Source organism: Bactrocera oleae, chromosome 2 (genome assembly GCF_042242935.1).
Source record: "Bactrocera oleae isolate idBacOlea1 chromosome 2, idBacOlea1, whole genome shotgun sequence".
Lineage (NCBI taxonomy): Eukaryota > Metazoa > Arthropoda > Insecta > Diptera > Tephritidae > Bactrocera > Bactrocera oleae.
This window is the reverse complement of record NC_091536.1, coordinates 24,610,544-24,626,525: the sequence shown is the minus strand read 5'-3', so window position 1 is coordinate 24,626,525 and position 15,982 is coordinate 24,610,544. Positions and strand designations below refer to the sequence as shown.

General features: G+C 35.7%; 2 protein-coding genes across 2 annotated transcripts; one reads left to right on the top strand and one right to left on the bottom strand.

Moving 5' to 3' along the window:
• Positions 1-413: 413 nt before the first annotated feature.
• LOC106618069 (ribosomal protein S6 kinase-like 1) lies at positions 414-5,139 on the top strand. The gene is made up of 5 exons (XM_014235610.3): positions 414-609; positions 674-1,472; positions 1,538-2,468; positions 3,984-4,203; positions 4,263-5,139. The coding sequence occupies exons 1-5, from the start codon at positions 514-516 to the stop codon at positions 4,494-4,496; spliced, it is 2,280 nt and encodes a 759-aa protein (XP_014091085.1). The 5' UTR covers positions 414-513; the 3' UTR covers positions 4,497-5,139.
• Positions 4,684-9,782, bottom strand: repo (reversed polarity). The gene is made up of 2 exons (XM_014235607.3): positions 7,852-9,782; positions 4,684-6,855 (listed from the first exon to the last, which is right to left on the bottom strand). Exons 1-2 carry the CDS (start codon positions 8,943-8,945, stop codon positions 5,916-5,918), a joined length of 2,034 nt encoding a protein of 677 aa, XP_014091082.2. The 5' UTR covers positions 8,946-9,782; the 3' UTR covers positions 4,684-5,915.
• Positions 9,783-15,982: the final 6,200 nt, after the last annotated feature.

Genomic DNA, 15,982 nt, shown 5'->3' with positions numbered 1-15,982 from the left:
AGATCGAAAGTTCGTTATCCTTAAATAACTGTCAATAACTTTGAAAAGCTGTTTGAAGGAACAATAACAGTTTCTTTGAAAGTTATGTAAATTAACTATATATAACGGTTATTTAAAAGGAAAACATACAATTTACTAACGTTAGTTTAAGCTTTTTATGCGACTTTTGGTGTTGGTTTTTCTTTAGAAAAGTATGGTACAAAAATATATAAGAACTTATATTTTTTAATTAATTTTCTTTTCCAAATTTTAGCAACGTTATTCAAAATTAATATCTCTTAGAAATATTAATATAATAATTTAAGAGAAAAGTAAAAAATAATAACTTAGATTGCACCTGATGCTTGTCGGTAAAGATGTTGTCTACAAAGTTTTTATTAAATACTTAAGTATGGTAGCACTCTAACAGTAACATATGTTTATAAAAAGTGCTCAAATTTCATCTATACGAATAAATAATATGCCAAGTTGATAAACGTATTTTTTAAAAAATAAAGAAAATAATACAATAAAATGACTCCCAATCTTGGTGGTTGGATTCATAGCTTCACAGTTACTGACACGCTAACACATAAAGCCGGTTATACTATATACAAAATTACTTCAATCGTAACTATTAAATAAAGTTTATATTATACCTTTTAGATATATAATATATTTTTCCTTTCAATAGGTATTTCCAAGGACTCTACCTCAAGCTCTAACCTGCTTAACAATTTGGAAACGTTTTCATGATATAAAACGTTTACATCGAGAGTTATCACGTCGTCACCGTAGTCTCAAATTGCCAGGACAACTTCCTGAGCCTACAGATTGTAGTTTTTTCAAACGGTTCGACGCAAACGTTATATGCCGGCGAAAGGAATACATATTGCAACTACTGGATTTCGCTGCTCAGCACCCGGCGCTCTACAAATGTCACGCATTTACACAGTTCTTTAGCGAAGCACAACAAACTGTAGTGGGAGGAGTTGTAAACAGTTGTTTAAATAACTTAACTGCTACAACCAAGGCATCACCATTGCATCAATTGTATACCGAAGAGGGTCTTAAAGGAGGGGCGATAGCTGAAATATGTGATAAACTTGATTTACTTTACGACCCTTATGATATAGACGTTAGCACTGCCTCACTTGATCCCTTTAACACAAAATCAGAAAATACAAAAGAACAGAACACTTTCGGCGTAAAACCATATTTATATGATAATGTTAGTAACTCATTGCCATTAGAATTAGAAAACGAGAGAAAACCAATATTAAACGATCATGCCGGCCTGGAGGAGACGCCTTGCAAAGATTACAAGCGTTTCCTGACACCTATGGCTTCAATTGAAAGTGAAGACAGCGACTATATTTATGAAGCAGCATTGGAATTTAGTAAAGCAGTTCAAGCTGAAGCAAATTTAGAATTTCAGGAGGCTCATGCGCGTTATAAACGTGGCGTTGAAGTATTATTGATTGGATCTAAAGGTTAAATTCACAGTTAAATATTAAAAACAAAAGAAAATACATAAAATAACCTTATTTTTTTTTAGATGATACTAATGATGAGCGTAAATTCATTGCAAAAGCTAAAATTTCGAAATATCTTGCACGAGCAGACGACATATATGAGAAAATTTTGACTAATAATTCCAAAGTGGGAGGTTGCCAGGGTACAAGAAATTTTCAGTTATCGATCGATGTAACAGAGTGCACAGTTGATGGAAAACTTTCTGTATATCTCGAACGTCCATGGAACCACTTGGCCAAATATAAAGTCTTGAAAATTCTAGGAGAGAGTGTAATGCAGGTTTATTGCGTCACTGAACCTGAACCACGATCAACATATGTGATGAAAGGTATTGAAAAACCATCCAGCAATGTTCCTACACAAACCGTTTTTTTGCCACAACATGTACCTTTTATGGTAAATCTATTGGCATTCTTCCAGTCAGAACAGAAAATCTTCTTGCTATTAAAGCATGCGGAAGGTGGGCGTCTGTATGACTATGTGCGATCATATACACCGACGGTAGCGTCGAGAGGAAGTAATTATTTCTCTGTTTTATTTCCGGAAGATGTGGATTCTCAAACATCAAATATCACTAATGCTTCGCAAGTTGTGGCGGAAAGCTTTTGTAGCGACAATAACGGTTATGTAGAAGATACTAGTTCAGCTAAACCGAATGATGAACTCTTAGTGCCTTCAAAATCTGAGGAATTTAGAGAATTAGTGCGCTCGTCCCATGCACTGCTACAATCAGTGTCCAAAACATTGAATCAGATAAAGCAATTGGAAGACATAGGAAAGGAATCGGATAAAGTGGCTAGTACATGCTTTCACAATTTAGAATGCCAATCATCTCCGCTCATGAATAAAAGTATTATTAAACACTCGAAAATTCCAGAAGCTAGTTTAAAGCAATGGACTCGGGAGTTAGCGGTTGCTATACACAGCTTGCATGGAAAAGGTGTCATATTGAGGTGAGTTGTAAAAAAAAATGTATAATTTTCTTTAAGATATTTCCATGTAGAGGAGCTTTCAATTATTGTTAAAATTAATTTTAATTATTTCTAATATTTATTTTGAATGTTGTTTGATTTTATCTATTTAAAAATAACCACAATATTTACACCGGAGCTGTTAACTAGAGTGCTTCGCTACAGCATAAGAAATTTAACTACCGTGTTATCTAAATATAAGCTATATCAATCGGATGGTTAATGTGGTTTTTAGAAATATCGTTTCAGCTTTTTTCAAGTAGTTCAGTTTTATACATATGTACATATAGAAGTAATTAATATAATATAAAACAAGCAAGAAACGGCTAAGTTCGGGTGTAACCAAACATTTTATACTTTTGCAACATGCAAGGAACAAAGGCGGAGGAACACCTTCAGGTTTTGGCAAAACTTTATATCAAACTAAAGAACGTATTGTCGGGATTTCTTTCTTTCTGAATTTCATTAAGATTTCTTACATATTGATCGATAAATGTGGCAAAAAGTGATCCGGAGGTTCAAAAAGATTTATGTTAGGTATATGGCGGCTAAGGAAAGTGTTGACCTGCTTTTAACTTTATTGATGTTTGATTTATATACTGTAAAGTGAAAGATTCAGACAGAATTTAAACGTTTGTTTTATGGGAAGTAGGCGTTGTTGTCATCAGATTTCGCCCGTTTTTGCAGTGCATGTTTGTGTAACCTCACAGACCAAATTTAGTTGAAATCGGTCAAATAGTTCCAGAGATATAGGATTGCATCTAAAGGTGGGCGGTGCCACGCCCATTGTCCAAATTTACACCAGATTCTAAAAGCCCTACCCTACCATTCTGGTTGCGAAATTAAATGCTTGTGTCTCATTGATTCAGTGAGCTATCGTACTATTAGTAGTTTTCAACATAACCGTTGTATGGGAAGTGGGCGTGATTATTATCAGATTTTACCCATTTTCACAGAGTTTGAAGAGGTGTTAAAATTAATTCTTCTCAGCAAGTTTGGTTGATATAGCTAAACGGTTTGAAAGCTATATACATTAAACCATTTAGGGGCGGAGCCACGCCCACTTAAAAAAAAATTTCAAACCATAGGTGCCCCTTGTTATTACGATTCGTGGTACTAAATTACAGTTTTGTATCTTAATTCACGGCTTAGTTATGGCATTTTAAAGGTGTCCGTTTAATGGGGTTTTGAGGGCGTGGCAATGGAGCGAATCCGCCCATCTGCAATACCAACCTCTCAAGGAAGATGTGCATCAAGTTTCATTAAGATATATCAATTTTTACTCAAGTTATCGCTTGCACGGACAGACGGACGGACAGACAGTCACGCGGAATTCAACTCGTCTCGTCATCCTGATCATTTATATATATATATATATAACTCGATATCTATCTCGATTAGTTTTAGGTGATACCGTTTACCGTTAGGTGAACAAAACTATTAAACCCTAAAGAGTATAAAAAAATGTTTTTATAATATTCGCATATTCTATTTTAGCGATCTTCACATGGATAATTTGCTGCTAGGTTCAAAAGGTCAATTATTACTAACATATTTTTATCAAAATGAAGGGCTCAGTGATTCCGATAATTATATGCACAAGGCTTACAGTCAGTCAGCATTAGATGGTCACTACGTTGCTCCTGAACGCCCACTCACATTCAAATCGGACTGGTGGAGTTATGGTATTATACTTTACGAATTACTAATAGGAATCGTAAGATAATGTATTAAATTTTTTGTCCAAGAAAATTTATATATTCATTTGTTTTCTAGTCCTTCAAGTTAGCACATCCTGGCTGCATTGATTTGTACGGCTTTGTACAATATCCTGAAAACATTGAAATATCGGAGTGTGCTAAGGATTTGATAGAAACGCTCTTGCAACAAACGCCAGAGCACCGTGCAGATTATGAACAAATACAAAAACATGCATTCTTTATCGGTACGGATTGGGAGACTTTGCAACGCAGTGATTTGAATAACAAGAATATTAATAACGACACATAAACTGAAATATAAGCATATAAAAATGATAATACAAATACAGGCATATATACTCGTATGTAAGGTTATATAATTTTTGTTGCATTCTGTGTCAATTACAGAGTAGTTGCTGCCGCAAAGTAACTACCTAAAGATATTCTTCTTATCTAAACCAGTTTTCTTTCAATGAGTTCTGCTATTTTTCCAGCAATTGAGTGAGAGTAGTTTCCGTAGATATTATCAGCTAAAATTATTGAAATACCATTTCTTTGGATAAACTGTGACTATTTGTTAAAGAAATACAATTTTAGCAATGTTTTTTTTTTATTTATTTTTGGTGAAAATGTTCTAAATAAATTTTTATCTATTCGTTCCTTATTAAACTAGAAAAGTACTAGAAAGTACAAACAAATTAAAATTAAAAGTGTTAACCGAAAGGAATGTTTTTTGTTATTAAAAATTCTTATAATATTTAAAAACCCTAAATATTTATGGCATACAAATTACTTAAAAAATAATGTAATTATTATTATTCCAAAAAACGAGTAAAATTTAACTTAATTTCTCTAAATATACGAGTATTGTGTGTAGAAAAACTAAATTGTTTCAACGTTTTATAAATTGTACAATTTATATTATATACATTAAAGTATTGTCAATTTCACAACAGTTTGCGTTTAAATATTTAAAATAGAATATTAAAACAAATAAAGTATGCTTCATATATGCATAGTGTATATAACTACAACAATTCTTGTGAGTTGTTTGGAATTATTACATCAGTAATATATTCTAAGCTATTTTTTAATACAAAAATAAGGCACATACGAATGCGCTACAACAGGTGATATTTCAAAAACCAAGTCAATTGAAAGTTTGGATTTTTGTTTCTCACCTTTTCGACTAATTTCTAAGGTTCCACTACCTAATAGATAATTATTAGACGATTAACAACTACCATATTAGCTATATGAAAAAATGGCAAGACTATGGATTCTGTTGCTTGTATATTCACTACATTTTAATAACTTAACTTTACTTCCTTCATACATATGTACATTCTAAAAAACAATATATTTTTATGTATATATACTTGTATGCATTTTTATACATACATACTTGTACATATTATTCATCTTGAACATATAATATAAAAGTAAAAAGGAACTGAAATTATCAAATTAAAGTGTATATAATATATGTATATATAATTTGAAATGCTCATCACCATAAATTTCCCATACACTTGAAGAAAGCTGGCTTTAGAACTTGTTTGTCTCAATTGCGTTCAAATTGGTCGCTGAAAACAGCTTCGTGCATAGCTGGTATTTCGTTGATAATGTCGTCGGCTAGGAATGTCGTGCATCGTTGGTCCAGCTGGCGGAAGTGACCAGTGTGTTTGCTGTTGTTGGTGTGGCTGTTTTCGATGTGAGAGCATTTCTTTTAGTGCAAAAAAGGCGGCAACACATAACTATGTGTCACATTGGCGCCCTGGCCTGAACCACTGCCGTGATCTTCATTTTTGATCACAGTTTGTATACTAGTTGTGGTGCCATCATGACACGGTTCGTCAATGCTTTGAGAACTTACCGATCCAGCTACAATACTACCATAGTGTTGTTGCTTTATAGCTATATTGCCATCATGTTGTGTATCAGCTATGTGACAACTACCATTCGATTGATGCGGATCCAACGGGTTTAATGTGTGCGTCACACCGCTCACACTTACATATTTTGCCTCTTCATTGGTTAAATACTTGCCATTACTTGTGACCTGATGATGCATCACAACGACATTGTGATCGCTCATATGCGCCGCTGCAGTGGCCTCATCGATTGCAGATGGGCCATAGCCGTTTTCGGTCGTGTGAATTTTATGGGAAGCACTGCCATCATCCGCACCACTGTTGGGCCCGTTCATTTCGAGTCGTGGCGGACTACCATATTCAAAGTGACGCATCGGGAATAGTTGACTTTCGTGTACGTAAGTGCCGTATTGGCTTGAGTAGGTGCCGTATGGGCTGGCGGCCGGTGATAACAAACTGAATTGAGGACTCAATTCGTACGGCGGTTGATAGCTTGTCCAGCTGTCCATGCTGCCAGGCGGCGTGACTGTGGTGGTTTGCGGGAAAGAAGAGAATGGCGGCCCAAGTGACGTGTTCATCGAAGATGTCGGTGGTGTGTTCGTTTTAATGTAGCCGGTTTTACGTGGCGGCTCGTGTTTGCGCCACTTAGCTCGACGATTCTGAAACCAAACTTGCACGCGCGACTCACTAAGATTTAATTTGATGGCGAGTTCTTCTCGGGCGAACACATCGGGGTAGGGAGCTCGCTCGAAAGCCCGCTCTAGCTCTTCCAGCTGATAGGCAGTAAATGTGGTTCTAAAAGTGAACAGAAAGCAAAGAATCGAGAGATATAATTTAAATTTTGCCAATTCGAAAAGTTTTATATTTCTCTTACATTTTCAGCTTAAATATATTGTGTCTATGTATTTTGAAATATTAGTGGATGTCGAAAGATGCTCTGCCTAAGAAGTGTTGTTTTTCTCCAAGTGTTTTTTTTTTGTGAAATAATAATCGTTTTTTATACCCTGAGCGGGTTATATTAAGTTTGCAACCAAGTTTTTAACATCCAGAAGAAAACGTCTCAGACCATATAAAATGTATATATAAATGATCAACAGTTGTTGATTGTTCAGGTAGAACCAGTATAGTATATAACTGCCATCTAAACTGACCGATTAAACATAACCTTGGAACACTTTTTTATTTGAAAATATTATTTCTAAATTTATAGTATTTTGTTCATTTCATGTAGAAATATGACACTGAACTCCTGTGTTGCTTCATGTTATTCGGTAAATGGAGAGAACCTATAAGCTTTAAGCTGAACGAACCAACGTCAGCTAAAGAATATTTCATGGCAAAAATTAAATTATTTATGTTCATCAGATCTGTGATTTAAGCCAGTCAGCAGTTGAAGAGGTCTTAAATGTTGATATGTTTTTAGAAATTTATTGTTTAATGCTATAATTATTCAGCTCAAGCTATATCAATATAACTGAATATATGCTTTGAATTATCTGTATTATTCAGTGGTTGGTTTCATCCATGAAAATCCTATCACATTTCACTTGTATGTAAATTTGTATATGTAATATAATATATACCATATTCACAAGCTGTTCATAAAAAAATAAACACATAGTAATAAACTCTATCTGTATACGATATATGTAATGATGTGTACTAATTAAAAAGTAATAAGCACCGCCCACTGTGCGGGTAAGTTTGGTATTAAAACGTTAGATAAACGCATGGATTTCTCATAACCAACAATTGGCAATAATGATATTTATTATTAATTTCATTGCTTACCGAGTTTTCTTTTTCTTGATCCCATTGGGGTCGCTCTTCTTTTTCTCATTTTTGTTTTTTGCCGCCGGTGTCGAGGATTGAGCACCGTTGGAGTTGCCGTTGGTTCCACTGCCGCCGCTACTATTTGAATTCACCTCGCCACCATTAGAACTTAATGATGCCATTTGACACATCTCATCTGCTTTCTTGTGCTTGTTATTGTTGCCTGATGATGTTTGATTATTTGCAGTTATAGTAATGCCCACCACACTTGTCGGACCACTGTTGGAATTAATTAGGACACTATCGCTGTTGCCAGTGTGCGCCACGCTGCCGGAGATTAGGCCATTTGCTTGTTGCACAGCTTCATTACCATTGAGTGCGACTGTGCCGACGTTGCTTTCATGGCCATGTGGGGCGTGATGGGGGCTAGAGCCGTACAACTGCTGCATGTGCTGCTCATACTCCAACTTGGCAGCTGCTGCCACAGAATTTGGCGAGTAATCGATTTTGCCGCTGCCGACTGACATGTGTGTGTGATAGTCACCTAGCATAGGCGTTTGGTGGTGATTGTGCAGTTGCTTGTGATGCATCAGGCCATTAGGACTGGCGACGCCAGCGCTGGCTGGTGCTGGGGGCGGTGTGGCCGAGTATTGTTGTGAATGTGCTGAATGATGATCGAGCTTGTGCTGGTTATTGCCATTGGGCACAACAGTTGTGATGTATTCATATTTCTGAGTGGGCGAATAGCAGCCCATTTTATTTACTGAATTGTATTCCAATTTTTGACCATAGTCAGGCGTTTTATAAGGATCTAGCTTTGGCGAACCTCCAGGCAGTAGTGTATTACAGTCGGGTAACCGTTGGTTACACATTTCGCCGCTACTATTGTGTTGTAGTACTGAGTTTGGCGGTAGGCCTAGCATGACAGGATGCACACCATGTGCCGCAGTGGAGTTAACGCCGTTGACATTTTGTGCTAGCGGCTTGGCGCCCAAAGGGCTAAGCGGACCTGAGAAATCGTTAAAAATTTGATCATCGAAGGTGGTGTGCTCCATATTTACTTGAAAATCACTCACAACTTCGGCGCTGGTGCAATAGTTTGTGTCTAACATCAGTAATGCAAAAATGGAAGCGTATGAGCGTATGGATAAGTTATGTATTGGTCGCGTACTTTTTTCTAGCCTTCAAGCCGTCGTTATTTGAGTTCACTTAAAATCTTTTGACTTATCAAAGTTTACGGCCGTTGTCATGTATACATATGAATATATCGGTATTTATATATGTTTACAGGTTCGCTCAAGAATGTTGGTTTAATTCAATTTCTTCAGTAATTTGGAGTGCTTTTGATGGTGCGATTTCGCCTTAGATATAGGATCATTCATTTAGGCATATACGCGCATGTTTATATTCGCTATATAAGTAATCCAAATGGGACTAATCAATGTGCGCGTGCAAATTAAATCAAAACCAATTAATATAACTGTAAGCAATTGATAGCTGTGGCGCTACATTAAACACTCCAACGTTTTTGACGACCACAAAATCAAATTGTTGTAAATTAATTAATTGCATTTATCGCAGAACGATCGCAATTGATTATTCAGACGTTCGGTCATTCAAAGTCTTTGTACCCCATTCCTTATACATACAGATCGGCGCAACCTTTTTCACTTTATTTAGATATGCACATTTTTGCAGCGATCCCGCTTTCAGAGTTTTAATTCATGTCACCAAAGCGCTTTAATTAAAGGAATTAAGTCGATTCAATAAAAAAAAACACTAGTATTCTTCTCTAGCTGTAGTAAGCTGTCAACACTTCTCAACAATTTCGAAAACTATTATTTGACACACACGAAACATATGCCTGCATATATGTCGTTAGCGCGTATTGCTGGTTGCTAATAGTTGATTTCACTGTTTACACAACGCGTGTCTAACTCTAGCGAAGTCTGTGCCCTTAATTGTGCCCACAAAACGATGATTGCCTTTTTATACCCAATTTAGCCATCAATTGGCTTTAGTTGCCGTTCGACCAATCAGCGCATTGCAATGGCTGACCGCTCGCTGTGTAGCATGCGTTGCAGATACTTAAGGGTAGACGAATCGCAGAATCGTATTTCAGTGCGCCAATACGTTGTTATATGTAAGAGCGCAATGGTCGATCACATTTCCATGAGTGTAAAGAGTGTAATCGTCAAAGCTATTTGATTTTCACGATTGGCTTGTACATGACTAAATGCACATTTGTATACTTACGAAAATATTAGATTGGGTAGTGTCCCAGGCGGTAAAACGTATTGTGAAATCAAAATTTATATGCAATTTTGTTAAGTTTAGTTTTTAAACATGAACAAGTGCTACGAAAACTTATCTATGTACATACACATATATATGTATTGGTATACAAGATACAAATGTTATTTAAATTGTTTACTAAAACGTAAATGCTTCCTGCAACAGATATTATTACTAGATAGCATATGCCAGCCTTTCTCTTTAGCCTGAAGAAACAGCTGATATTTATATAAAAACTGTAACTGGGCTGTTAAAAAAAAAATTATATATATAAAATAGTAAAGCACACTGTTTATTGTATATATGTATGGATAAAAAATTCTATAAAACAAAGTTGGGCCCCGGTAGGAATTTTCCCCGATTTCTCCTTCTTTTCCTATCTCCTTCACTGTCAAGTTCAAATTTCAGCCGATTTCGAAAATGAAATGAGTCCATTGACCCAATATATTATATGTATATAAAAATCGCCATATAAACTTTTCTCGTCGTAAACAAACAGCTACCAAACACACGCTAATTGACATATGGAGATCAAACTTTACAGAAAATCAAAAAAATATTGTACCAATCTAGGAAAAAAAATATTTATAGACTCGGTTTGCCCGCGCAGTTTAAATGGGCAAATCCGGGTCAAATTTGATCTGATAAGTGTAAAATTGCAATGCCATTTTTCCTACTGGGTCAACATTATTGCGGTTGCTGAGTTTTTTTTGTTTTCTTACCATTCAAAACTTCCTGCATGTTTATAATTTGGCATGTGAACTGCCTTTCTGCTATGATATTGTCTTACCCCCTTCCGCTATTCTATAAGTGTAGGAATGTTAGAAGCGTTTAAGAAGATGCACAAACATTTTATTTGCAATGCATAAGCATGCGGCAGGCGATTTAGGGGTGTCAAGAGACACACACCAACGTGTGGTTTCGATCAAAATTGGATTGCGTGAGCGCTTGCGCGCCCTCAACTGTCAAGATAGTACGCTAACGGAAAGTTGCAGTTTATGGGCATGAGAATAGTCAATGCATGTAGAAGGATCTCATAAATTGACCATCCTTTTGCTTTGGATTTGCGATTACTGGGTATATGTGATTGAATGTAGAGGACGAAAAATTATTTTGTTCTTATATACAAAAAAAATATTACAGCTTAGTCGTAATTGTTGATTTCTTAAGAGCACTGCAAGTTATACTCTTAAAAAAGTAATGATTGTGAGAATTACGCAATTTTTATACCCTGAACAAGGTATACTAAGTCCCAGACTTTATAAAATATATATGTATAAATGATCAGCGTGGTGAGCTGAGTCGGTTTGGCCATGTTCGTCTGTTTGTCTGCCAATCAGTTTTTGGGATATCAATCTGATATTTTGCACACGTCCTTTTCTTTACAACAAGCTGCTCATTTATCGGCAACTTTTTTGTTTGATAAGATTAAGATAATTTTCACGGAATTTGACATAAATCTTTGTATGCAAAACTGTTTATTTCACAAGATATTTTCGCGAATTTTGGCATGAATAATTGTCTAAGACAGCGCTAAAATCTCCGAACAAATTGTTCAGATCTTACCACTGTAGCATGTAACTGTCAATCAAACTGACCGATCATAATCAAGATAAAACACTTTATATCAAACGACGTGGCTAGAAAAAACTAGTAAAACATTTTCGTTAGATGTAAACCGTTGGTCGGTTCTTTTTCAAATTTAGTTATACATATAAATATGTTGTTGCTATAAGGAATGCTCCTGCGAAAGGTACCATAGCTACGGTGCAGCCAAGGTTAACGTTTTTTTTGTTTTTTACGCTCTCTGATTGTCAGCTGACCAGTAGATTTTAATGTTCGGAATAACTTTTGACGAAATTGCATCATAATAAAAAATAGTTTCATTTAAGCATGAAAGTACATTTATATTTAAGTGTAAGTTGAATAGTGCAATTTAAGCTGTAAGTGCTTTTAGGTCAGTCAAATTTTTTCCCATGTCCTTAAAAATTGGATGTGTTAGGTTCTGCCCATCTATCTATGTTTTGTATGCACACATAAATACATAAGCGCATAAAATATTCGACCCTCTTTTTTCGGAGTCTAATTTTCAGGTAGTATTGTGTTTATTTCCATCTCATTAGCAAGAAAAGATACCCATTTGAGTAGTGCCCACGTCAGTTGTTCCGCTGTGGGTCACGTGTTGCGCTCGTTCCGAATTTTAAAAATTAAAAAAAAAAAACTTTATAAATACAAAAATATCAACCACCGCTCATGGCATTTCATGTTTTTTAATAATAGACGTTTGTATAGAACTGTTCTTAAATATCAGCACTTAAATAGTTATACGGTGAAGGCACAGTGTGTTTCGTTTCTTAAATAAGTGAAAAGAAAAAGGGTTTCAACGTGATACTTTAGATATTGTTAATAAAATAATCGATGTGACTCCTTTTTTTGCTTCATGCTTTCGGTATTAAAATACTAAATATTTTTATATACCTTGCAGTTTGTAATACCCAGAAAGAAACGTCGGAGACCCTATAAAATATAATATATTTAACTAAAATATCGATCTGTAACTTTGCACACGTACTTTTCTTCCAAAGAAGCACTCATTTGTCGATATCGGATCACTATAGCATATAGCTGTCATACAAACTGAACGATACAAAGTCCTTGAATGGAAAACTTTTTTATTTGACAAGATATCTTCACGAAATTCGGTACATATTATTGCTAAGGAAAAAAGTTAATCTTCGGGGAAATTGTGCAGATCGAACCACTATAGTATATATGTTTTGTATGGGAACTAATCGTTGGAAATAAAGTCATTGCATTGAAACTTTTTTATTTGTGTACGGTGAATGAAAATACAAATATATTTTTCTTTGTAAGTAATTTTAACTCCTTATGAGACCTTAGTAAGGCATTTTTAAAACATGAGAATATCTTAACGGAATTAGCTAAAGCTTTCATATGAAAATAATACGAAGTCCTGTTCAAAAACTGATTTTTGAAAGACGCGGTGACTATCAAAATAATAGCGACTAGCTTTTGGTGCCGCAGCGCTTCACTGTTCCAATGTGCAGGCACTTTTCGCGGTTTCACGTTCCTTCACAAATGCTTACCACTCCATTAGAGGGTTGAAAATCGCATTTTCCTTCTCCATAAGCCGAACGTAGCGCGTGTCATGCTGAGTTTGATTGACTGACGACGATGCATCGGTACTCGAGCGATCGTAACCTTTTTTCAATACGAGTATTACATTTCTCGTGCGATCTTCTTCCCTGGTTCCCAGTTTGGTGGTATGCAATGCTCAGCAACGTTGAAGGGAATATTTATGATGTAAGGGGCAATCCGGCCGCAACGCACTCACGCGAAGGGTACACTCGTTTGTGTGTGTCCTCTGTATGAAAGAGCAAACTCTTATAATATATGCAATTTTTGCATAGGGGGAGTTTATCTTAAAAGTTATATTGTGTGACATATGGGTCTCAAACTGTGTTTAAGTTAGTACTTTTTGCTTTCGGCAATTTTGTGCAGAAGATCGATGAAACGATTTGAATATATTCCGTTCGTTCATTAGGGTTGGAGTGATGATTTGAATGACTTGTGGGACTATCAAGAAAGTGTGGCAATAAAAGTTATAATGATAGGTCACCATAGCTAAGTTGATTAAGCGCTTAGATTGTTTGGTGGCTGGTTACAACTCGCCAGAAATTTGAATGGGAAAATGAATTGTTGCATGCGATCATGTCTGTCATCCAAAAACTGCATGCAGTCAAATATTATATATTCGGAGTAATTTATGAATTTTGTTAACTTTTTTACTTGATGGTATAGAAATAACGGCGTGTTCTTTTTAAACATTAACTTTGGCTGCAGGAAAATATAATATCCTTCTACTTTTCATACAAGAATTGGATTTTGAATGATCAGTTTATACTTGTATGACTGCTATATCATATAGTGATCCGATATTAGCGGTTTCGAAAAATGAGCACCTTCTTGGAGAAAAAAAGACGAATTTCAGATCGATATCTCAAAAACTGAGGGACTAGTTCGCATATATGTTGACAATGGCGTATATATGGGCAATTAATTGATGTAAAAATTGGATAGTAGGCGTGGCACCATCTTTAGGGAAAACCCTATACCTCAAGATTTACTCAACCGATTGCAACCTAGAATTGCGAATAAAATTATCCTGAGGTTTTTATGTTATAGTGCAAAAATGAGTCTGCAATCACGCCGACTTGCCATGTGCCACAACTTTAAATTACATACTTGTATGTATGGTTCTTTCAATTTAGAGTGCGCAAGTAATGCATCATGTCATCATGTCATCTCACGTCTAAAAATTGTTGAAATCAGCCCATAAGTGTTCAAGTAACGGAATCGACGAAAACAAAATTACGCATGTTTGGCTGTTAAAGTATCAGGACCATAAACGCTATTCAGCCACCTTTCATAAAAACTGTAAAATATAGTTATTTTCTCTTTGCTCCATCCCAAAATCTCTCATCTCCATCTTTGGCGCGGTCAAACAAAACTCTCAGAAAAGCTTTTTTAGTACGAAATGTCATTTTTCTAACGCCATCTAACTGAACCCGATCGGACTTATATAACGCGAGATATAGATAAATAACGCCATCTATTGGAAAAATAATGGATTTCTTTTTACTACACCTAATATATTGTTGAAATTCAGAAAGAATCTCTCACCCGGCAGTAATGTTCCCTTGTGTTAAAAATACGTAAAATCGTGCCAAACTCCTTCCAAAGTCAGAAAACCGCACGAACACTTCCCTGGTTTAAAGTGGCGCAGAGAAGTCCTAATCTGGATAGATCACTATTTATAGTATATAATGTGTATGTAAGAGTCTAATTATATACGCTATTACTGAAGAAATGAGCATGTAAATATCTAATCGCACTTTCACATACATTTTTATCAGTCATCGAAATGGCGTTTTGGGAAAAATATCATCCGGAAGAAGAAGTTAATTTTGTAACTGCATTAGTAAACTCTTATTGCATGAAAGTAACACTTGGATTAACTTTTTCTTTCCTTGCCTTCATTTTGCTATTAATGGTAGTAACAACAACTTCAATAATTTTCGCTAAATTTCCCACAAAAGACAAACAAACCATTCAAACAAACAAAAGGCATAAAATAAATACAACCAGAAACAAGATAAAATCTCATAATATTCGATACTTTAATTCGCGGTATGCGGTCGTATTCTCGCACTTGGGTCTACCGTAGTTTTCAACGATGCGGGCGCCTCTTCGCCCTCGACCTTTGCTTTCTATTTGGTACTGGTATTCGAGTGCAAATGCAACGCGCATTTAGTCACACGCTATCTAGCACTCTTGTGGCTGGCTTAATGAGCGGCAAAAGGAAAATGCACCCCAGTCGCCTAATTTCGGTTCGTAATAATTCGGGTTGTACGAGGATTCATTAAATTTGCTCATGGTAGATCGTCGTTTGAGGAAGACAACCGAAGCACCACGAACTGTTGTTGTTATTGTATATTCTTTAGTTTCTTTGTTGATATTAGTGTGACAGAGGGTAAATGTTTTATGAAGGTTTAAAAGGTCCTCGAAGGTGAAGTGTGAAATGTTGGTCGAAATGGGTTGGGTTGTTCATGAAAATCGTACAATGAAATTTCGTACTTATCATATTCACACAATTCAAGCTGGTTAATTACACGCGCCGCATCAATCAATCGAAGTCAAGTAGAGATAACTTTTACTGCACGCTACCAAAAAATTGAAAATTCATTAATGAAAGGGGTGTGGTGGGAACAAAGGCGAAACTTCTTTGAGTTTTCAATAAAAGAAAACAGTGAAATTGCATGTGTAATTTGCG

What these genes read in the sequence shown, in the direction of transcription:
- repo (XM_014235607.3), bottom strand. Translation starts at nt 8,945, where the DNA reads ATGTTAGACACAAACTATTGCACCAGCGCCGAAGTTGTGAGTGATTTT. An exon ending in ATCAAGAAAAAGAAAACTCG is followed by an intron (nt 6,856 to 7,851) that starts GTAAGCAATGAA and finishes GTTCACTTTTAG; the next exon opens with AACCACATTTACTGCCTATC.
- LOC106618069 (XM_014235610.3), top strand. Translation starts at nt 514, where the DNA reads ATGACTCCCAATCTTGGTGGTTGGATTCATAGCTTCACAGTTACTGAC. An exon ending in GGAAAAGGTGTCATATTGAG is followed by an intron (nt 2,469 to 3,983) that starts GTGAGTTGTAAA and finishes ATTCTATTTTAG; the next exon opens with CGATCTTCACATGGATAATT. An exon ending in ACGAATTACTAATAGGAATC is followed by an intron (nt 4,204 to 4,262) that starts GTAAGATAATGT and finishes TTTGTTTTCTAG; the next exon opens with TCCTTCAAGTTAGCACATCC.